This window comes from Zalophus californianus, chromosome 7 (genome assembly GCF_009762305.2).
Source record: "Zalophus californianus isolate mZalCal1 chromosome 7, mZalCal1.pri.v2, whole genome shotgun sequence".
Classification (NCBI taxonomy): Eukaryota; Metazoa; Chordata; class Mammalia; order Carnivora; family Otariidae; genus Zalophus; species Zalophus californianus.
This window is the reverse complement of record NC_045601.1, coordinates 136847853-136872113: the sequence shown is the minus strand read 5'-3', so window position 1 is coordinate 136872113 and position 24261 is coordinate 136847853. Positions and strand designations below refer to the sequence as shown.

Here is a 24261-nt window from a genome sequence, read left to right as displayed (position 1 = left end):
GACTCTTGGTTTCAGCTCAGGTCGTAATCTCAGCGTCATGAGACTGAGTCTCCCATAGGGCTCCCCTGGCTCAGTGAGGAGTCTGCTTGAGATTCTCTCTCCCTCTGCCCCTCCCTCCACTTGGTCTCTTTCTCTCTCTCACTCAAATAAATAAAATCTTTTAAGAAAATATTTATTTATTTTGGAGGGGGGCAAGGAGGGAGGAGGGGCAGAGGGAAGGGGAGAAGCAGACTCCCCGCTGAGCAGGGAGCCCAACGTGGGGCTCCATCCCAGGACCCTGAGATCATGATCTGAGCCCAAGGCAGAGGCTTAACCGACTAAGTCACCCAGGTGCCCCAAAATAAATAAATCTTAAAAAATGTTCAAAGGAGCACTATTTGTAATAGAAAAAGGCTAAATACAGCCCACAAGTCCACCAAGAGTAGAACAGTGTTATGTTCAAACAGCAGCCCACTAGGGCGCCTAGATGCCTCAGTGGGTTAAGCATCTGCGTTCGGCTCAGGTCATGATCCTGGGTCCTGGGATCGAGTCCCGCATCAGGCTCCCTGCTCACCGGAGAGCCTGTTTCTCCCTCACCTCCCCACTCGTGTACTCTCTCTCGCTATCTCTCTCTCTCTCAAATAAATAAAAATCTTTAAAACAACAGCCCACTACACAGCAATGAGAAAGAACCAACCACAAACTACACACTACCACATGGACATACCTCACAAACATAATGGCGACAAAGAAACCAGGCCCAGAAAAACACATACTGTAGATTCCATTTACATAAAGTTCAGTAAGCCCGCAGAATGAGTAGAAGAGCAAGGGAAGGAGGGTGTGAGTGATAGGGGTGTGGGGGGGGCTCCTGCGGGGCTGGGAAGAGTTCAATTTCTCTACTGGGAGTTGGCTAAAGAGGGACTCTCAGACGCTTCACTGAGCTCTGCATTTTGATTTGTGCATTTTCTGTTTGTATGTTATACTTCAATAAAAAAGTTACCTAAATAAACTCAAGACTGGCATACCATATGGCCTAGCAAATCTGGCCCCTGGAATATTCCAGAGAAACTCTTGCATGCATGCACCAGGGGAGGCGTGCAAGAATGCTCACGTGTATCTAACAGCCTGAAACGAGAAACCACCTTCACGTCCATGAACAGGAGAACAGATACGCTGTGGTAGGTAGATTCATGCAAGGCAATACTACACAGCAGGGATTATCAACGAACTAGAGCTTAAGCTTCAACATGGATGCTTGCGAAAAACCTCACGGTTGAGTAAAAAGAGCAAGTTGCAGAGGAACACAAACAACAGGACATAATTCATAACCAGTACAGAAATATAGAAAACTTTACATGTTGTTTTGGTTTCATAAATATGCATGAACTCTGTAACAAAAAGCAGAGGAATAATAAGTGCAGAATTCAGAACACTGCAGAATACTTGCAGGGGAGGGAGGGAAAGGGAAGTACGGAGGGGCCCCCGGGGAGCTACAGAGGCCTTGGTAATGCTCTGCTTCTAAAACTGGGTGCTGGGTACCTGAGGGCTTGCTTTAAGTCTTTATTCCTTATGCATCATTAGAAACCCTCTTTTGTGTCTATGTATTAGTTCATATTAAAATGACCATATCGGGGTGGCTGGCTGTATTGGTCAATAGAGCACGCAACTCTTAATCTCAGGGCTGGGAGTTCAAGCTCCACATTGGGCGGGGAACCTACTTAAAAAAAAAAAAAAAGGGAGGAGGAAAATGACCATATATACTTTGACACAGAAATTTCCTTTCTTGGAATTGATCCTACAAGCAGACTGAAGATGCCACAGATACAAAGCTATTCACTGTAGCACTGTCACTAACAGTAAACATTTAAAAGTCATCTAAATACACTTTAGTCAGGCTAAATTCATCAGGATACACCAATTCAGTGGACTATGTATTATATGGTCCTTAAGAAAAAAGAGATCTTTAGGTACTGATATGGAAGTATCTTCATATAAACCGACAGGGGCACCCAGGTGGCCAGTTGATTAAGTGTCTGACTCTTGATTTCGGCTCAGGTGGGGATATCAGGGTTGTGGGATCGAGCCCCAAATCGGGCTCCAAGATGGACGTGGAGCCTGCTGGAGATTCTCTCCCTCCCTGTCTCCCGCTCCCTCTGCCCCTCACCGCACCCCCCCCAAAAAGATACATGAACAAAAGCAAGCTCCAAAAGAGCAGGTGTAGCTCACTACCGTTCTGTTTAATGTTGGTTTACAAACAAACCGTTCCAGACTTTGTCCTTGACAGAATACCCAGCTGAAGACCAAAGTGACTCCGGGTCAATGAACACCATTTAAATAAATATTGCAAAAGTTCAGGTTATAGATAGCAATCAATTGAGACTGCAGCAGTAGGTCTCAAAGGGGGCTCTCCGGAGGGGAGAAGGAGATGAGAAAATGTGATACCAGGGTCAGAAGCTGGAATTTAAGACCTCAAACGCTTCAACTTGAAGATGGTGGGAGGCAGGAGGAGAGAAAGACAATTGAATTTTCAAAAACGTAAGGGATCTGACACCTCAGAGCCCCTACTGGGAGAAAGTACTTGCTGTTAAAATGCATTCAGCCATGTGAGGAATCACAAAAAGTGAGGACAGAAGGAACTGTGGTACAGAAATTGCGGGGTGCAGCAAAGCCACGCAAACACGGAGGAGTAAACAATGGAGACAGTACGGTGACAGAAAATAAATGACCCAAAACACTAACAGGAATTGGGAGTGAGGAAAAGGCGTGGTGGCCTGAAGTGTGATGTAATTTACTTTTTCCTCTTTCACGGTCACGTGTCAATGAGCATCTAAGATTGAGACATGCAATTTAAAAAAGAAGTTAGGGCGATTCCAACCTAACATGCTCATCACGTATCTTCTTAATCTTTCAGGGAGATTTTATTTTTTTTAGAGATTTTATTTATTTATTTGAGAGCACAGAGGGAGAGGGAGAAGCAGACTCCCCGCTGAGCAGGGAGCACCACGAGGGACTCGATCCCAGGACCCTGCGATCATGACCTGAGCCAAAGGCAGACGCTCAACAAACGGAGCCACCCAGGCGCCCCTCAGGGAGATTTTAGAAACTATTCTTCTTTGTGATGAAGAAATAATTATTCCATGTTCAGCAAGCTCTTACTTCACTTTGGCTTTTCTTATGTTAAGTTTGGTCGTATGAAATGCAACCATAGAAACCAGCATGTGTGGTATTATTTTTCACTCCGAAGTGATCTGTCAGCCACGCCTTCTCCTTGCACACAGGTGGGAATATTCTCCAATGAACCTCATCAGACAATGTTTATTTCATGACGGTGACCGCATGAGTTTGGTTTTTTGCTATCTTTGTTCTTTTCTGTATTGCTTCAATGTTTCAAAGATGAGCACATGTCATTTTTCTAAAAAAAACAAGCTCATTCTACAGAAAACCTTGTGCTTTTCCAAAGCAGCTCAAGTTGAAGAAAGTGAAAAAGACACGGACCACTGGAAGAAAACTCAAGTAAACAGGAAAAGGGACATAGATGATCTGAAGAATGAGTAGAAACGACGTTGACAATGCACTTTCTGTTATCACACATGAAAGAGAAGAGGGATGACAGAGAACTCCAAACCCAGTTAAACCACAGCCAGGACAAATTACTTTCATATAAACTTTGCATGTAAAACACACCTAGTATTTAGTAACATAACATTATTAGGCAAGTCATCCAAGATATTTGTTTAATCCTTTAGAACAATTGTTTGGAATCGTCACAAAAACAGGTTGAGGGAAAATGGCCCCAAGGCTAATTTCTATTAAAATAGTCTGCTATTTTCAACTGCTCCCTGGCTGAGCTCTCCTTTAAATATTATAATGAAATCCACTTGAGAAATCATCTGAGGCACAGGTGCAAGTTAAGCTTACTGCAACCCCGAGACTGATCGGCTCTCCTTCAACTAGCCTTCACTACTTGAACCCGATTCCCATCCCTGGACCCACTCAGCCTGGAATTACCAAGCCCCCCAACATCAGCCCCCTCGTTTTTCTCTCCTGTCCCTCAAACAGGGCTTCTGCTCCAAAGGTCCAGCCCGAGCACCAATTTAGGTGCTGAACTGAAAGGCTTCAGCACGAGACTTGCTAATTCCAGGACCCCGGTCCCCCAGGCTTAGATCTGTGCTTTCCACCCTTCACTCCCAAACTGCCAACAACAAAAATGAAACAGGGATACCACCACAGATCCCACTGAGAGAAGAATAAGGGAACAGTGCCAACAACTCTAACAAATTTGACAATGTAGATGAAATAAATTTCTTCAAAAACACAACTGTCTAGGGGTGCCTGGCTGGCTCAGTCAGTGGAACGTGTGACTCTTGATCTCCAGGTGTGAGTTTGAGCCCTGCACTAGACTGATTACTTAAAAATAAAAATAATTAGGGGCACCCAGGTGGCTTAGTCGATTAGGTGCCCTAGTCTTGATTTCAGCTCAGGTCATGATCTCAGAGTGGTGAGATCTAGGCCCGAGTCAGGCTTTTTACTGCTTAAGCTTCTCTCTCTCCCTTTCCCTGCCCCTCTCCCCACCACTTGCACGCACACATGCACGCACACACCCTCTCTCTGGAAAAAAAAAATTTTTTTTTAATTAAAAAAAATTTGGGAATGCCTGGATGACTCGGTCAGTTAAGCTTCTGCCTTCGGCTCAGGTCATGATCCCAGGGTCCTGGGATCAAGTCCCACGTTGGGCTCCCTGCTCAGCGGGAAGCCTGCTTCTCCCCCTCCTTGTGCTCGTGCTCTGACAAATTAAAAAAAAAAAATTTTTTTTATAAACCCACAAAACACAACTAATCTAAAACTGGTAGAATAAACCACGTGACTAGCCACATATCTGTGACATTGACACTGAATTTGTCATATCAAAACTTCTTACAAAGAAAACTAGCCCAATGTCTTCACTACGGAATTATACCAAACAGTAAAAAAGAAATCATTATCACCCTTACTCAGACTCTTTAACAAAACAGAGGAGGCGGATATACTTCTCATTCTGTCTTATGGAGTCAGCATAACTTGGATACCAGAACCCGACAAGGATATTACAAGAAAAGAAAATGACAGATAGTCTTCATCATGAACACAGGTGCAGAATTCCACAACAAAATATGAGCAAACGGAATCCAACAATACATTAAAGGATAATGTATTAATAACAAGTGGGATTCTCCCCCCCTCCCCAGGGAACGCAAGGTTGTTTCAACATGCTAGAATCCGCACAAGTCACACTAATAGATTAAAGGAGAAAAATCCACATGATCATCACAAAAGACACAGAGAAAGTTTCTGACAAAATCCAACATCCACTCATAATAAAACATTCTCAGCAAACTAGGGAGAGAGAGGAACTTCCTCAGTCTGACCAAAGACGTCTGTGAAAAGCTACAGCCAGCACTGTACATAATGATAAAATACTGAACACATTCCTCCTAAGTCAGGACCAAGAAGAGATGGCTGTTCTCCAACTTCTGCTCAACTCTGTACTGATGATCCTGACCAAACTAATAAGGCAAGAAGAAGAGAGAGCTAAAAAATTTAGTTTTTTTTTAAAAAAGCACAAGAGTCTTTATTCACAGTTGCTATGACTGTAGAAACCCCAAAGGAATCTACAAAAAGTTCTTCAAAATTTAGTAAGAATTCAAGAAAGTCTCTGGGTAGATATACAAGTAAATCGTATTTCCATATAACTGTAATAAACAACTTGAAAATAAAGTTAAAAATAAATTCCACTTATAATTACAGAAAAAGGCAAGATATCTAGAAATAAATTAAATAAAAGACACCCTCAGTGAAAACTAGAAAAAAAACTCTGGAGAGAAATTAAAGAAAAGATGGAGAGATATACCATGCTCATGGATCAGAACAGAGGTTGGGAAATATTTTCTGTAAAGGGCCAGAGAGTAAATATTTTAAATCCTGTGTATCGTATGGTCTACATCACAAACCCCTTAACACTGTAGCATGAAAGCAACCACAGACGATACGTAACATGAGCATGGATGTATTCCAATAAAACTTTATTTTCAGAGGGGGAAGATGGCGGCACAGGAGGATGACCCTAGGCTTGCCCTGTCTCACAAATAAAACTAGATAACGATCAGATCATCCTAAATACCCCGGAAATTGATCTGAAGGCTGGGAGAACAAACTCCACGACTAAAGGGAGAGAAAAGGCCACAATGAAGAACGTAGAAGTGCAGAGATGTGGCTTGGAAGAGAAATGGATCCTGGCTGCTGCAGCAGGGAGGAGGGAGCTGTGGTTGCAGAGATGGGCAAGAGAACACTAGCACGCGGGGGAGTGCACAGGGAAAACGAATCCCCATAGCAACTGGCTTGGAAAGTACGGAGGACGGAATTTCATGAGTTCTTGCAACCAGCAGGACTGAAAGCCTGGAGTTCTAAAGGTCAATGGAGTTGGCTGGGATACAGCCCGGAGGTTATCGGGGTTACTCTTGGAGAGAAGGCAAGGTGAAAAGCCCTCGGACATACAGCATGGAAAAAACAGTGATCTGAAGAGCACCTGGGGCACAAGGTGGGGAGGTTAGCTGTTCGTCTCAGAGCGTGTCCCAGAGAAGCAGCGATCACGGAGAGGTGCCTCTGGCAACAAAGGACCTGGCAGGAGCCATTTCTCTCGCCCGTCCTCAGCATTAACACAGAGTCACCCACAGGAACCAGCCCAGTGCCCACATTTGCTACCTAACTTGCTTACGTGAAGCCTCTCCCCAGCCCTGTGTTCCAGAGCAACCAACCTCGCCAGTCACGTTTGCCTAAATCCCAGCATGGCAGGCATGTTACTGCCAAAGGCCAGTGCAAACCCCTGTCCACACCACATCTCCCCACCCTGGACGTTTTCAAGGCCTCAGTTCTGGTGGCAGTGCTGACAGGTCCCATTTCACAAGCAAGCTAGAACACATCTAGTTAAAATGCACCACCTCAGGCCAGGAACCAAACACTGCCCACAAAAGCAAAGAGGGCCTCTGCAGATGACTGGCCTGAAGGATAGTGTCCAGGACACAACATCAGAACGCTCCCAGCACACACTGGAGAGAGTCCCAGAAGCACCAGGCTGGGGAACAGGGTACACTACACAGCAAGACACTACAGGACCTCTTCTTCATAAGGCCATTACCCTCAAGAACAGATGTAGCTGGTTTTCCTAACACAAAGAAACAGGCATAGAGACTTGGACAAGATAGGAAGAGAGAGGAATGTGCCCCAAATTAAAGAACAATGCCACAGCCAGAGTCCTAAGGGAAACAGATATAAGTAACATGCCTGATGGAGAATTTAAAGCAATGATCACAACGATATTCACTGAACTTGAGAAAAGAGTAGAGAACAACACTGAGACCCTTGACACAGAGAAAAGGAATAACATAGCAAAGTGAAATGAAAAGCACACACTTGGAATGAACAGCAGGATGAAAGCAGCAGAGGAAAAAATTAGTGACACAGAAGACAGAGTAATGGAAAATAATCAAGGTGAACGAAAGAGAAAGAATTATGCAAAATGAGAACAGATTTAGAGAACTCAGTGACTTCAGCAAATGTACTAACATTCGTATGATAGGCATCCCGGAAGAGGAAGAGAGAGAGAAAAGGGAGCAGAGAATTTACTTGAAGAAATAACAGCTGAGGGGCACCTGGGTGGTTCAGTCAGTTACGAATCATCCTCTAGGTTTCCACTCAGGTCATGGTCTTAGGATCATGGGATCGAGCCCCGAGTCGGGCTCTGCCCTCAGTGTGGAGTCTGCTTGTCCTTCTCCCTCCCCCGGCCAGCACATGCACTCTCTCTCTCTCTCTCTCGCTAAGTAAATAAATAAAATCTTATAAAAAAAAAAAAAAAAAAAGGACAGCTGAAAAGTTCCCTAATCTGGGGAAGGGATGAAATATCCAGATCCAGGAGGCACAGAGAACCCCCAATAAAATCAACAAAAGCCAATCCACACCACGACATACTGTAATTAAAATGGTAAAATATAGTGATAAGGAAAAAATATTAAGAGCAATAATATAAATGAAGACAGTTACATAGAGAAAGGAAACCCCATAAGGCTATCCGCAGATTTTTCAGCAGAAACTTTCCAAGCCAGAAAACAGTGGCATGATATATTCAAAATGCCAAATGGGAAACACCTGCAGCCAAGAATCCAAGGCTATCATTTGGGAGGAGAGATAAGGAGTTTCCCAGACAAACCTACAGGAGTTCATGACCACTAAACCAGCTTTGCAAGTAATATTATAGGAGACTTTTTGAGTGGAAAGACCAAAAATGATTGTATGAGGATAGGAAACACACAAGCAATAAAAATGAGTATTTCTATAAAAAATTAGTCAAGGAACACACAAAATAAAAGGATGTAAAATATGACACCCTATACCTAAAACGTGGGGAAGACAGGAGAAAATAATGGGTTCAAACCTAAATGACCATCAACTTAACACAGACTGCTACATGACAAAGAGGTTATATACAAACCTAATGGTAACCACAAATCAAAAACCAACAACAAATATGCAAAGAATGAAGAGAAAGAAATCCAAATATACCTCTAAAGAAAACCAGCAAACCATGAGAGGGAAAAAGAAAGGATCAGAGAAAATCTTCAAAATCAAATGACAAAACAAGTAATGAAATGGCAATAAATACTTATCTATCAATAATGACACTGAATGTACGTGAAATAAATGCTCCTCTCAAAAGACACAGCGTGATAGAATGGATTAAAAAACAAGACCCATGTATATGCTGCCTACAAGAGACTCATTTTAGACCTAAAAGCACCTGCAGATTGAAAGTGAGGAATGGAGAAACATTTATCATGCAAATGGATGTTAAAAGAAAGCCGGAGTAGCAATACTTCTATTGGACAAAACAGACTTTAAAAGAAAGCCTGTAATAAGAGATAAAAAAGGACACTATAATAAAGGGGACAATCCAACAAGAAAACCTAACAATTATAAATATTTATTTACCCGGGGGCCTTGGTGGCTCAGTCAGTTAATTGTCCGACTCTTGGTTTTGGCTTGGATCATGGTCTCAGGGTCATGGGGCCAAGCCCCATGTTGGGCTCCTCACTCAAGATTGCTTGAGATTCTCTGCCTCTCCCCTTCCTTCTGCCCCTCCCCCTGCTCACTCTTTCTCTCTAAAATAAATCTTTTAAAAAAATATTTATGCACCCAACATAGGAACACCCAAATACATAAAACAATAACAACCATAAAGGAACTAACTGATAATTCAAAAACAGTAGGGGACTTTAACACCTGATTTACATCAATGGACAGCTTATCTAAACAGAAAGTCAACAAGGGAACAATGGCTTTGAGTGTTACACTGGAACAGTATGACAACAGTATCTCTTAAATCCTTAAGAGATATATTCAGAATACTTCATGCTAAAGCAGAAAACACATTCTTTTCAAGTGTACATGGAACATTCTCCAGAACAAATCACATATTAGACCACAAAACAAGCCTCAACAGAGGCACCTGGGTTAGGCATCTGCCTTCGGCTCAGGTCATGATCCCAGGGTCCTGGAATCGAGCCCTGCATCAGGCTCCTGGCTCAGTGGGGAGCCTGCTTCTCCCTCTCCCTCTGCCTCTCTCCCTGCTCGTGCTCTATCTCTGTGTCTCAAATGAATAAATAAAATCTCAAAAAAAAAAAAAAACAAGCTTCAACAAATTTAAAAAGATCAAAGTCACACCATGCATCTTTTCTGACCGCAATGCTATGAAACTAGAAGTCAATCCCAAGAAAAAATCTGGATAGGGCACAGATACATGGAGGTTAAAAAACATGCTATTAAACAATGAATGGGTCAACCAGGAAATACAAGAAGAAATTTTAAAAGTACATGGAAATAAATGAAAGTGAAACATGATGATTCAGACCTTTGGGACAGAGCAAAAGCAGTCCTAAAAGGGAAATATATAGCTAATAGAGGCCTACCTCAAGAAGCAAGAAAAATCTCAAACAACCTAATCTTACACCTAAAGGAACTAGAAAAAGAATAAATGAAGCCTAATGCCAGCAGAAGGAAGGAAAATATAAAGATTAAAGCAGAAATAAGTGATATACAAACTAAAAAAAAAAACAACAGAACAGATGAATGAAACCAGGAGCTGGTTCTTTGGAAAAAAAAAAAAAACAACAAAACTGATAAACGTCTAGGCAGACTCATCGAGAACAAAAGAGAAAGGACTCAAAGTCACAAGTGAGAGAGGAGAAATAAAAACCAACACCACAGAAATATAAACAATTCCAACGGTTTATTATAAAAAACAATATGCCAACAAATTGGACAACCTAGAAGAAATGGATAAATTTGTAGGAACATATAACCTACCAAAACTGAAGCAGGAAGAAACACAAAACTTGAACAGACCAATTACCAACAAAGAAATCAGTAACAACAACAACAAACTCCCAACAAAAATCTAGAACCAGATGGCTTCACAGCGGAATTGTACCCAACGTTTAAAGAAGAGTCAATACCTATTCTTCTCAAACTATTCCAAAAATTAGAAAAGGAAGGAAAACTTCCAGATTTATTCTGTGAGGCCAGCATTATTACCCTGATACCAAGATCAGATAAAGAGCACAAAAAAGAGAACTACAGGCCAATATCTCTGATGAACATAGATGCAAAAATCTATGTTAAGACTATCCAATGGGAAAAAGACAGTCTCTTCAACAAATGGTGTTGGAAAAAGTGAACAGCTACATGCAGAAGAATGAAACTAGGCCACTTTCTTATACCATACACAAAAATAAACTCAAAATGCATTAAAGGCCTAAACATGAGGCCGGAAACCATAAAAATCCTTGAAGAGAACACAGGCAGTAACTTCTTTGACATTGGCCATAGCAACATTTTTCTAGATAGGTCTCCTGAGGCAAGGGAAACAAAAGCAAAAATAAACTATTGGGACTACATCGAAATAAAAAGTTTCTGCACAATGAATGAAACCATCAACAAAACTAAGAAGTACCCTACTGAATGGGAGACGATATTTGCAAATGACTTAGCTGATAAAGGGTTAGTATCCAAAATATATAAAGAACCAATACAACTCAACACCGAAAAAAAACAAATAATCCAACCAAAAATGGGCAGAAGATGTGAACAGACATCTCTGCAAAAAGACATACAGATGGCCGACACATGAAAAGATGCTCAACATCACTCATCAGGGAAATGCAAATCAAAACCACAATGAGATATCACCTCACACCTGTCAGGATGGCTAAAATTAACAACACAAGAAACAAGTGTTGGTGAGGATGTGGAGAAAAAGGAACCCTCTTGCACTGTTGGTGGGAATGTAAACTGGTGCAGCTGGTGTGGAGAACAGTATGGAGGGTCCTCAAAAAGTTAAAAACAGAACTACCCTATGATCCAATAATTGCACTAGTGGGTATTTACTCAAAAAATACAAAAATACTAAATCAAAGGGATATGTACACCTGTTTGTTTATTGCAGCATTATCTACAATTGCCAAATTACGGAAGAAGCCCAAGTGTCCAACAATAGATGACTGGATAAAGAAAGTGTGGTATATATACACAATGCAATATTATTCAGCCCTAAAAAAAAGAATGAAATCTTGCCTTTCTGTAACAACATGGATGGATCTATTGGGTATAATGCTAAGTGAAGTAAGTCAGTCAGACAAAGACAAACACCACATGATTTCACTCGTATGTGAAGTTTAAGAAACAAAACAAACAAGCAAAGGAAAAGAGAGAGAAAGAAACAAACCAAGAAACAGACTATTAAATATACAGAACAAACTGATGGTTGCCAGAGGGGATGTGGGTGGGGGTGGGGGATGGGGAAACAGGTGATGGGGATCAAGGAGGGCACTTATCATGATGAGCACCGAGTACAGAATTACTGAATCACTAGATTATACACCTGAAACTAATATAAAAGTTAGACATTTTAAATACTAAGTAATTGCCACATTAAAAAAAAAAAAGGTAAAAAAATTGCCCAAACATATCTTCCTTACTAAAAGGATCCCTTCTTCCTTACTAAAAGGATCCTGGTTTTGACTGATACCGCAACATGCTCAGTTACACTTCCTTCATCTCTCTACTGTTGTTCACAGTAGTTGCATGATCCTGTTCTGGCAATGAGATGTAAAGAGAAATCTGTTGGAACTTTCTGGAAAGCTACTATTTTACCAATAAAGGACAGAGAGGCTCAGCTGACACACCCCTCTTGCCCCTTTGCCTTTCCCATCTTTTCTGCTTAGAATTTGGACACAATGGCTGATGGTACAGCAACCATCTCCTGGTGGGACTGGAAACTGGTATGGAGACTTCCCTGGGCAGCCACGCCAGCCCTGGACAGGCTATTTCCAAACTGCTTATCGTGAGAAAAAAATAAAGTCTTCAATCAGTTAAGCTATCACAGTTGGGGTCCTGTTATACGTGGACTGATACAATCCCGACAAAATGATCAATACAATAAATGAAAAATATACACCATCACTATTTAGTTACAACTAAATCAACCTACGTATTAATTCAAAAGGAAAACCAACAGAGCTCATACCTTAATGGTAGTATTTGATTTCATACCACATCGGTAGGTCCTTGCTATCTGTGGAGTAAGATGGATTTCCTTGGTAAGTTGTCTCCATTTTCTACACTCAGGTTTTGTACACTGAACCTAGATGGAAAGCAAGATGTCAAGGTCAGTGAGCTGGCTAATCATGAGCTAGCATGTCTATCCTCCACCACTCACTCTGCCATTCTTTCCATAAGATCTGACCAACCTTCCCATGAGTACTTCTTCCTCCCCCTTGCATCACCACCACCCACATAATCCACTTTTACCCCACGGGGATAATGACTTCTGATTCAATACTAGCTCAGGCACCAGGAAAGTGCAAAGGGGATCTAAGCACTGTTGTCAGAGAGGCTTTCCAGCTCTAACCTAGGGAAATGATCAGAGTTAAATTTAGTCAAAAAGTATGCACATTAAGTACAGTGTGGGATCCTGAACTAGATCCTGGAACCATAAGGACACTGGAGAAAAACCTGATGAAATCCAAATAAAGTCTGTAATGTAGTTATTAGTACTGCAGCAATGTTAATTTCTGAGCTTTACATTACGGTTGGTGGATGATAACATTAGGAGAAACTGGATGAAGGATATATGGGAATTCTCTGTTACTATCCTTATAACTTTTCTGTAAATTTAAGATTATTCCAAAATATAAGGTTTATTTTTTTAAAGTGTGCAGATATCCATATGGAAAGAATTAAGTTGGATGACTACTTCACACACATACAAAAATTAACTCAAAATGGGGGCATCTGGGTGGCTCAGTCGGTTAAGCGTCTGACACTTGGTTTCAGCTCAGGTCATGATCTCATGGGTCGTGAGACTGAGCCCCGTGGTGGGCTCTGAACTCAGTTGGGGGTCTGCTTGGCACTCTCTCTCCTTCTCCCTCTGCTCCTGCTCATGCACACTCTCTCTAAATCTTTAAAAAAAAAAATGAACTCAAAATGGATCAAACATCTAAATAAAGAGCCGAAGTGATAAAACTCTTAGAAGAAAACATGGGAGTCGATCTCCTCAGATTTGGCAATAGATTCTTGGATATGACACCAAAGCACAAGCAGCAAAAGAAAAAAAAAATGGATAAACTGAACTTCAAAATAAAAAACTTTGTACATCAAAAGACACTATCAAGAAGTGAAAAGGCAACCTGTAGGAGAACGTATATAAAATTTAAAAATGGGTTGTTTAAAAAAGATGCCTTTTATTTATTTTTCTTGTCTGATTGCTGCATAAAGAAATAAAAGGCATCCAAATTGGTACGAAAGAAGTAAAACCTTCACTATTGGCAGATGACATGATATTATATATAGAAAACTCTTAAAAGACTCTACCAAAAAACTATTAGAATAAATGAATTCAGGAAAGTTGCAGAATATAACATTAATATAAAGAAGTCAGTTGTGTTTCTACACACTAATAATGGAAGTAGCAGGAAAAAAAATTAAGAAAACAATCGTATTTACAATTGCACCAAAAAGAATAAAAATACCTAGGAATAAACTTAACCAAGGAAGTGAAAGACCTGTACTCTGAAAACTGTAAGATGTTAATGAAAAAAATCTGAAGATGATACAATGGAATGATGTATCATACTCATGGATTGAAAGACTACTGTTAAAATGTCCATACTGGGGCGCCTGTGTGGCTCACTTGGTTAAGCGACTGCCTTCGGCTCAGGTCATGATCCTGGAGTCCCTGAATCGAGTCCCGCATCGGGCTCCCTGCTCAGCAGGGAGTTTGCTTCTCCCTCTGACCCTCCCCTCGCTCATGTGCTCTCTCTCTCTCAAAAAATAAATAAAAATCTTTAGAAAAATGCCCATACTACCCAAAGCAATCTACAGATTTAATGCAATTCCTATCAAAATACCAACAGCATTTTTCATAGAACTAAAATAATCCTGAAGTTTGCATGGAACTACAAAAGACCTCGAATAGCCAAAGCGGTCTTGAGAAAGAACAAAACCGAAGTTATCACAATCCCAGATGTCAAGATCTACAACAAAGCTGTCGTAAGCAAAACACTATGGTACTGGCACAAAAACACACAGGTCAGTGGAACAGGATAGAGAGCCCAGAAATAAACCCATGTCTATATGATCAATTAATCTACAATGGGGAGGCAAGAATATACAATGGGAGAAAGACAGTCTCTTCGACAAATGGTGCTGAGAAAACTGGAGAGCTACATACAAAACAATGGAACTGGACCAGTCTCTCTCACCATATACAAAAATAAACTCAAAATGGATTAAAGATCTAAATGTGAGACTTGAAACTGTAAAACTTCCAAAAGGAACCATGGGCAGTAAGTTCCTGGACATTGGCCTTAGCAACATATTTATGGTATGCCTTCTGAGGCAAGGGAGACAAAAGCAAAAATAAACAGTTGGGACTACATCAAAATAAAAAACTTTTGCACAGTGAAGAAACCATCAACAAAACCCAAAGGCAACCCAGTGAACAGAAGATATTTGTAAATGACATATCCAATAAAGAGTTAATGTCCAAACTATATAAAGAACTTCTACAACTCAACACCAAGAAAACAAATAATCCGATTAAAAATTGGGCAGAGGGCCCAAATAGACATTTTTCCAAAGAAGACCTACAGTTGGCCAACAGACACATGAAAAGATGCTCAACATCACTCATCACCAGGGAAATGCAAATCAAAACCACAAGGATATCACCTTACACCTGTCAGAATGGTTATTAAAAAGACAAGAAATAATAAGTGTTGGGAGAATGTGGAGGAAAAGGAACACTCGTGCATTGTTGGTAAGAATGTAAATTGTTGCAACCACTGTGGGAAACATATGGAGTTTCCTCAAAAAATAAATAGAATTACAATATGATCCAGTAATTCCACTCCTGGGTATCTACCCAAAGAAAACAAAAATGCTAATTTGAAAAGATATATGCACCCTATGTTTACTGTAGCACTGTTTTAAAAAGCCAAGATATGAAAGCAGCCCAAGTGTCCATCAATAGATGAATGAATAAAAAAGAAGTGAGATACACACAATGAAATACAACACAAACATAGAAATGAGATTTTGCTATTTTTAACAACATGGATGAACTTAGAGAACACTGTATTAAGTGAAATGAATCAGAGAAAGATAAATACCATGTGATTTTGTTTATATGTGGAACCTAAAAAAATGAACAAACAAGAAAACAAAGAGACTCTAAATACAGAGAACAAACTGGTGGTTGCCAGAGGCGAGGTGGGTAGAGGGATGGGTGGAACAGGTGAAGGCAACTAAGAGCTACAAACTTCCAGTTATAAATTAAGTCACAGAAATGAAATGTACAGCATAGGGAATATAATCAGTAATTTTTAAAAAATGGGCAAAAGACTTGCACAGATATTTCTCCAAAGAAGATAAACAAATGGTCAATAAGCACCCAAAAAAATGCATTAATCATTACAAAAATGCAAATCAAAACCACAATGAGATACTCCCACTAGGGGTATCTCTCATTCATGCCTACTACGACAGCTAGAATCAAAATAATGGAAAACAAGAGCTGATGAGGATGTGGCAAAATTTGAACCCCCCACAGTGCTGCTGGGAATGAAGACCATGCAGCAGTGTGCTATGGAAAAGAGTGTGGCAGTCCCTCAAAGGATTAAATAGTTACCATCACAACCCAGTAATTTTATTGTTAGGTATATGCCAAACAGAACTGAAAAAAGGTATTCAAATCTTCATGTACAAAGGTCCATACCAGCAACTATATGCAATAACTAAAAAGTGAAAACAACCCAAATGTCCAACAGATGACTGATGAATGGATAAATAAAATCTGACCAATCCATACAATGAAATATTACCCATGAAAAGGAATGAATTACAACATAGACGAACCTCAAGAACATGCTACTTGAAAGAAGCCAGTGATGAAAGGTCACATACTGCATGATTCCTTTATATAAAACATCCAAAATAGGTATCTCACAAAGACAAAGATCAGTGGTGGCTAGGGGAGGGGGATTGAAAGGTGACTATTCGATGGGCACAGGTTTCCCCTGTGAATGATGAAAATGCCTTGGAATTAGCATTTGGTTGCACAATATTATCAATGTATTAAATGCCACTAAATCGTTCACTTTAAAATAGTTAACGTGGGGGAACCTGACTAGCTCAGGGAAAGAGCATGCAACTCTTGATCTTGGGGTCACGAGTTCAAGCCCCATGCTGGGTGTAGAGAGTACTTAAAATAATAAAACTTAAAAAAATAAAATAGTTAATTTTATGCGAACTTTGCTTCGATAAAAAAAATTTAAGTGTGCGAGAAGCTCAAAATTACCTATAATATTTTAAAAATTAGTAAATCATTTACTAAATGGTAGTACATTTATCTAATATAAACAATCACTAAAATATATTTTCAGGGGCGCCTGGGTGGCTCAGTCGTTAAGCGTCTGCCTTCGGCTCAGGTCATGATCCCAGGGTCCTGGGATCGAGCCCTGCATCAGGGCTCCCTGCTCCACGGGAAGCCTGCTTCTCCCTCTCCCACTCCCCCTGCTTGTGTTCCCTCTCTTGCTGTGTCTCTCTCTGTCAAATAAATTAAATCTTAAAAAAAATAAATTAAAAAAAATAAAATAAATTTTCAAAGAATGGCTACACGGGAAAGTGAAATCGATAAACTAAAAGCTACAAAAAATTATATGCAAAGTATGATTTTCGACCGAAGATCTGTATGCTTCTTTGTACTATGTGAATTATCAAGGTTTTCAACAGAAATTTAAAAAGTGATGTTTTAACAGACCTAGAAAGACGAATAAGTGTAATAACATAAAGATTTCCTAAAAAAATCAGTATTTTCATCCATTCCAGCCTTTCGCTCCTCAAATGTTTTCAAGGACAATACAGCAATTACACTTTTTACCCAGTAGGGGAGCTGCTGGTCTGCCATGAAAGCTTTGGGACTAGGTTCGGTTTTTCCATTGCTAGTCCATATTTTTTTCCAGGTAGTGTATTTGTCATATCCGTCCTTGTGGCTAAAAAAGAATAAAAATAAATATATCAAGCTAGAAGTTCACTAGGTTTTCCAAACAGGTGGCAGGTCAGTAAGTCTTTCGTCAAGGACTTAACCGGCCATTTTATAAGGAGAGGGAAAGTTATCTCCGCACCCACCAAACAAGTGGTCGGGAGGGGTGCATTCCTTCTAGTATGGAAAACTATTAAGATGGAATGGCTTCCCGTCTGTCCAGCACCCCAGAGTTGTCAGCATCCTCCCCCAAATCTCTGCATCACTGCCCCCATGCACAGTCACAGAACAGCAAAGCAGGGCCTAGATTTTTCAGAACTTGCAGACTAGGAAGAACAACTGTCTCGTAACAGGTACTTTCTGAGCCCTGAGCGTGCACACACACAGCAAGCACACACCCAGCCACTGCACCAGAGTTCTGGCACGGCTGTAGTCAGCTCAGGCGTGGCTGAAGAGGTGAAATAATCCAGTAAGCCCGGGGGTTCCATCTTAACTGTCTGAACCCTTCTGCAGCCGCCCCCCGCTGCCACCATCCCCTCTGCCAGCTCCAACAATTAGTGAACAAACCTTCTGTAGTAATGGTCAAAGCATTCGTTACAGAAATGCTCCCCACAGGAGAGGTGATACCATCGGGATGTGTAGCCGTTTTTGGCACATCTGAAAATAGCAAAAAATGTGTAGCTTTGGTAATGAATAAGCATTTCTTCTCAATTTCTTAAAAACAGGTCTTGAGCACATCCTATGAGCCCGTTTTGTACCATCTCCACTTAAGAATCCTAACCACTGAGAGTTGATGACCGGGGAAACTTAAAAGGACGTCTGATCCATAATAAAACCTGATGAAGACACAGGAACTTAAAGACCCGTGGTACCTAACCCAGCTGCAAACAAGGGCCTGGGGCTTAGAAATTTTCTCAGGACTCCCCGGAGCAATGAGTTTCAGGACACGAAACAAGGAATGTCGCTGTGCTTGCTGCGCGCGGCATGTGTATGGAGGAGACCTGGGCAGTCTCTAGCAGTAACATATGGCCCAATGCTGAATAGCCAGCTGCAATCTGACCACCAAGCAGGCTCTCCGGCGAACAGAACCTGTCAAAACAGCCAATGATGTAGCCAAAGAATGACCTACGGTGCCACTGTGAACACTACCACCACCACCTCTTTGTGGTTAAAACACAAAAATGGGATTTGTTTTCCAGGTTTTATTGACTCGGAAGCCTTAACTGAAGATTTTTCTCGGGAAGTAAAAGGTCAGATCTCTCTTTTTAGGAAAACTATCTTGGGAGGATGATGCTCCCACCAAGAATGCTCTCGGGGGCGGCGGGGGAGAGGCCGAGACGCGCCTGCTTCACAGACCTTTCAGAAGCGCTTGCAAAGCACACGGGACACGCTACTGTGCAGCCTGACTTCTCACATCGCCTATATTTCTTCTCTGACCCGCCGTCTTCGTCCTCGTCTGTTGTCTCTGTTGCTTTTTTCTTCGCCTGAGGAAGAACCAGATGAAGTTACACGATTTCCCCCAGAAGGGCCCCGGGTGAAGGAGGTAGAAGGTTCGTGACTGAAATAACTTCCATGTTGTGAAACTCAACAACACCCTGCCAGTAGGTGAGGGGCTGACGATACAGCAAGTTCCTTGAGCCTGCAGTGTGCAAATAATTCACAGACTTGCTGGAAATACAGAAGCAGCATGTGAACGACAGGTCTCTGAGGACAGAGCCAAAATGCACGTGGGCCTTTCTTAGAAAAAAGCTGTACCAGTCAAAACAGAAGTCACTCTGAAATAAAGATTTTTTTTTTTATTTGATAGAGATGGTGAGAGAGAGCATGAGCCAGGGGAGTGGAGAGGGAGAAGCAGGCTCCCCGCTGAGCAGCGAGCCCCACAAGGGACTCAATCCCAGGACCCTGGCATGACCTGAGCGAAGGCAGATGCTTAACCCACTGAGTCACCCAGGAGCCCCCCAATTTTCTTTCCTTTAATTAGAACAGTCATATCCTCTCAGTACTGCAGATTTTAAAAAATTGAATAATTTTATTATTTTTTAAGCTTTTGTATTTAAGTCATCTCTACACCCAACATGGGGCTGCTCACCACCCAAGGTCAGGAGTGGCACACTCTTCTGACTAAGCCAGCCAGGTGCCCCCAAAAGCTGAATAATTTTAGAAAAAGAGTTACATCACTCAGTATTTTTCTTAAAAAAAAAAAAAAAAAGCCCTAGAAAAGAGATGGCAGCAAGTAACCTGCCAAGAGCAGCCAACCAGCTACAAACTGAAGTCCACATTCCTATGAATGACACCAAGCCAAGCATAATCTGGCCTCAGCTCACATCCTGGGAGCAACCACACAGCTGTGGTTCTCTGAACAGCTCATGCTGATTCACACTCTATGCCCCTGTCTTTGCAGTTCCCTCTGCCAGAGGTACTTTTTTCTACATTCTATCACTTTATCACACTGTGCCGTGATTGTTCCAAGGGGAATTTCTCTGCAAGGCTACAAGTTCCTTGAGGACTAGAATTGTACCTCTTCATCTCTAATACTTCAGTCCCAATCATACTAACGTTGTGGGGCACCAGGCTGGCTCAGTCTGTGGAACATGCAACTCTTGATCTCAGGGTTGGGAGTTCAAGCCCCACGATGGGTGCAGAGATGACTTAAAAATAAAAAAAACGTGGGGCACCTGGGTGGCTCAGTCAGTGAAGCGTCCCAACTCTTGATTTCAGCTCAGGTCATGATCTTGGCTCAGGCCATGATCTCAGGGTCGTGAGAGCAAGCCCTGTGTAGGGGCCCTGTGCTTGGGCGGGAAGCCTGCTTAGGATTCTCTCTCTCCTTCTCCTCCCCCTTTGACTCGGCCCCCCCACCCCTGCTCGCACTCTTTCTCTAAAAACAAACAAACAAAACCCAACAGGTGCATTAATGAACAAATGAATTAATACCTGCCTACCGGAGCTCCTCAAAGGCAGGCTATCCGGAGAATGATCAAAAGATGCTTTTTTCTTTGTCCTCCTCCGGGGTGTCGCCATTGTTTCAGAAAATCTTCAAAAAAAAAAAAAAAAATTTTTTTTTTTTTTTTAATGAGATAAGTAAACAGTAACACTTTCAACACTCTGGAGCAAAGTTATGACGTAGTTTACTAGGTAAGAGCATATGCTCTGCAGTTAGACTGCCCTAGTATGAAGCCCTTACTTTCAAGTTACTTAATCTGAGACTAAGCCTCAGTGTTCCCGTATATAAAATGGGCACGGCAGTGTGTACCACAGTAGTGGTGTGAGGAGTAAGATAATCTATTTAAAGCACCAGACCTAGCACACTATAAGTACTTAATAAGTGCTGTCCATTAGTAGTATATACATTTAAAAATATAAAAATAAGAAACACCCCACAGATGACCAATAAACCAATTATACTGTTTGTAAAATTCAATGAGTAAAAACACCTGGTCTTTGTCTGTCTGTCCCTCTTCATCTTACTGCCTTCTCAGTAGCTCCTGAATTTCATCCTCATTATACTCTACAAAGAAAACTCATTTGCTCCCTCTCAGTAAAATCTCAGGCACACTATCCAGTCACTACTGGATTTAAGACTCTGGGTTAGACAGTCACTGGTATCTTCTACTAGAAAAATTTACAAGCTTTCAAACTGGCCTAATAACAACACAGTTAAATAAGCATCAAGAACCAAAGTCTGTAAGAAAAATAATGCATAGTAACCATGAAAGACTGAGTTATAGAATTAGTATTTTTCAACTAAGAAATAAAAATGCTTACCATAAGCATGCAATAACAAACAGATTTTACAATCATCACAATTCCTTCCCTGATCCATGTATTTACTACACACACACACACAATAACATGAAAATAGGACATACCTATGGGTAAGGAATTTCAAAGTGGAAAAGTGTTATAAGATACAAATTCCACAAATAAAATCTTCATCTTGGAGAAAAGCTTTGAGGGCCTTGTAATCTTACGGTTTCCTATCCATGAGTTGTACTAACATTCATAAGAGCATTTTTCACGGATTATTAACATCACATGCAAAAACTTCATTCGCCACCTACACGGACTTCGAGAAATCCTGACATCGGTGGTAAGGTAGAGAGCCTTCCTCTCAGTCTTCACATTCTCAAAACCATGTTAGTTATGAACGCACAAACCCTATACATATTCTGAAATACATTACAGTTAAGCATTAAATAAGTTGCCTTTTGGTTCTATACCACTCATTCTACTGCTGGATAAAGTACTACTAATGTAAACAGAACAACTGTGTACCTATAATTCTTACACCCAAAGGCTTTCTGGATCACATTTATATTTTCAAAAGGCTGTCCAATCTAACGAATCTCTTTAAATAATACATATGTTCTACATTATTCATAAAATGAGCCACAAAGCACATATAAACATATATATATGTAAATGCATACTATGTGTAAAGATTGCAGCAAAAATATTTGAGTCTAATGTGGGGTTTAGGAGCATAATCAGCCTCGTTTCATGCAACATTTGGTCCTGTCACCTAGGAATACTGGCAACTCAAAAGAAAGCATAGTTTCTGGAAATTTCAACAAACATTTTAATCCAACTGTGTACTGGAAAATATACATTTAATTGCAATGAAGAATTATATAATTCAAGAAATGGTTAAGAGAAAAGGAAAACAGTGACTATAAAAGCCACTGTTAAATCTGTTATCTAGGAAAAATACAAGTAAAGATTTTTTTAGTGTTCGTACACTTCCACCGTTAAGCATATAATTAATGGTGATATTCCCTCATCCTTTTCTGACACTATAGTTTCTGTATTTTCACTGTTGCTGGGGTTTTGGGGCTTAAGATGAAGGGAAAAATTTTTAAGTTGGAAGGACAACAGCTTTTGTGCTTTTCAATATAATCTTAGAAATACTGATCACAAGTGCTAACAATTAGTATACTGAAAGTGTTCTCACCTGGTTTTTCAAATTGATAAACACACCTAACTAAATATAACCAATCTGTTTCATGTTCAATATAATTATATAAGCATATTTCTTCCTAATTTTAAATGTATAGCTTTGGTTTTCTTTTAAAGTGACAAAAAGAAAAAAGTGAGGTTTTGGGGGGAGGTAAATATATACATGGATATATCAATGTCTCGATTCCTATTTTAATAATTCCCAAGGTTTTTTCTGAAGTAGCCTATTGAATAATTTTTTTTAAAAAACGCAGAATTCACAAAAATATGAATCCAAAAAGACTTCAGGTTGGAATAAAAATGTATGGTAGCATCAGCATAATTTCTAAAAATAAGACAAACTACCAGAAACTTCTTCAGAGACAACAGAAACAAGAATTGCCCTCAGGGCCGCTGAAAATACCGCAGGACCAGCACCTTATTGCACCCACGCTCATCAAATTTTCCGAAATATGGATCCCGTTCAACTGCCTGAACGCTTTATTGACTACTTTCTCTGCCCGAAAGACAATTTAATTCTTGATGGTCATTTTCTCCTATACGTCCTGAAGAAACCTTCCCTCCCGTCCCCTTCTTCCACTACAATAGGTTAAAAAAAAAAAAGACCGAACAAAACGCAGCAGCCCTGAGTGGTGTGCATACCTGCAGAGCGACGCGCTCCCCAAACGGAGTGGTCTGGGGACTCCCGCACCCCACCCCAGGGAAGGCTGGGCCTCCATCTGGCTCGATCCCACATTACGGAACCTCAACTTTCTACAGCTGGGCCTGCCTCTCTTCCTTCCTCTTTCACCTGCTAGCGGCCGGGCTGTTGACTACGAGCTCCGGGAACCGGGCCGCCCCCTCCGGGGGCTCAGGCCCCGAGGAGCTAGCCTAGCAATCTGGCAAAGCGGCTCGGGGCTGAACGCGTGGTGGCTGCGCCCGACTATGACTACAACACCTGCACGGCTGCGCGGGCTCCTCGGCTGGGAAGCACACGCCAGGGAGTTCCTACCCCCGGACTGGGGGCTCTCCGCCGGCCGCAGACACTCCCCAGCTGACAGGGCTCTGACAGTCCCCAGGAGGGAGCCCCCACGTTCCCGGCGCCAGCTGCAGCCGCCTCGCTCTCTGAAAAGCTTTCTCGTCTCTTCTCCCAAGTCGGAGAAGCAACAGCCTCCGGGGCTCACCTTTGCGCTGGAGAGGTGCAAGGAGTCGGGGGGAGAAGGCACCACTGCACAGAAAGGAAGCATGGGAGGGCGGGCGGTTAGGAGAGACCCTCAACCCCGCGACGAATCGGGGAACCCCGTCGCTTCTACAAGCCAGCCCGGGAATCCCCCCCTTCCCTCAGACCCCGCACCCCCTTTCCAATCCGGGGAGGGCGGGGGCAGCCCCCGGTGCACCGGTCCACCTCCCACCCGGGCGAGGGGCGCTGCACAGGGCGAGAAGGGCAGCCTGCACCCCAGCCAAGCCGCTTTGTGCGGAGCTGTCACCCGAAATCCGCCGCCGCCCCCGCGCCCGCCCCCGGAGCCGCGTGCCCCGCACCTGGGAGCGCCGGCGAGACGCTGCGCGCCGCCCGGGGCTGCCGGCGCCTCTCCGGAGCCGCGCGCCGCGCGCACAGGACAGCACGATCCGCGCCGCGAGCCGCAGCCCCAGCTCGGCCGCCGCCGCCGCCGCCGCCGCTTCCGCCCCTGTCACGGCGTGACCCGGGGTGGGAGGAGCCGGCG

The 24261-nt window shown here is 42.0% G+C and overlaps 1 protein-coding gene across 5 annotated transcripts in view; it reads right to left on the bottom strand.

Moving 5' to 3' along the window:
* KDM1B (lysine demethylase 1B) overlaps positions 1 to 24187 on the bottom strand; it is a 56911-nt gene extending 32724 nt beyond the window's left edge. For 2 of the 5 annotated variants that reach the window (XM_027603035.1, XM_027603039.1), the window contains exons 1-7: positions 24080 to 24180; positions 23725 to 23768; positions 20540 to 20639; positions 18965 to 19092; positions 18176 to 18265; positions 17507 to 17618; positions 12593 to 12709 (exon numbers count right to left, since the gene is read on the bottom strand). In XM_027603035.1, the coding sequence (XP_027458836.1) occupies positions 12593 to 12709; positions 17507 to 17618; positions 18176 to 18265; positions 18965 to 19092; positions 20540 to 20626 (534 nt within the window). In that variant the 5' untranslated portion in view covers positions 20627 to 20639; positions 23725 to 23768; positions 24080 to 24180. Of the gene's footprint in view, positions 1 to 12592; positions 12710 to 17506; positions 17619 to 18175; positions 18266 to 18964; positions 19093 to 20539; positions 20640 to 22556; positions 22574 to 23498; positions 23681 to 23724; positions 23769 to 24079 lie in introns of those variants that run through there. The other 3 variants (XM_027603036.1, XM_027603037.1, XM_027603038.1) reach the window with 3 other exon arrangements.
* Between the last annotated feature and the right edge of the window lie 74 nt (positions 24188 to 24261).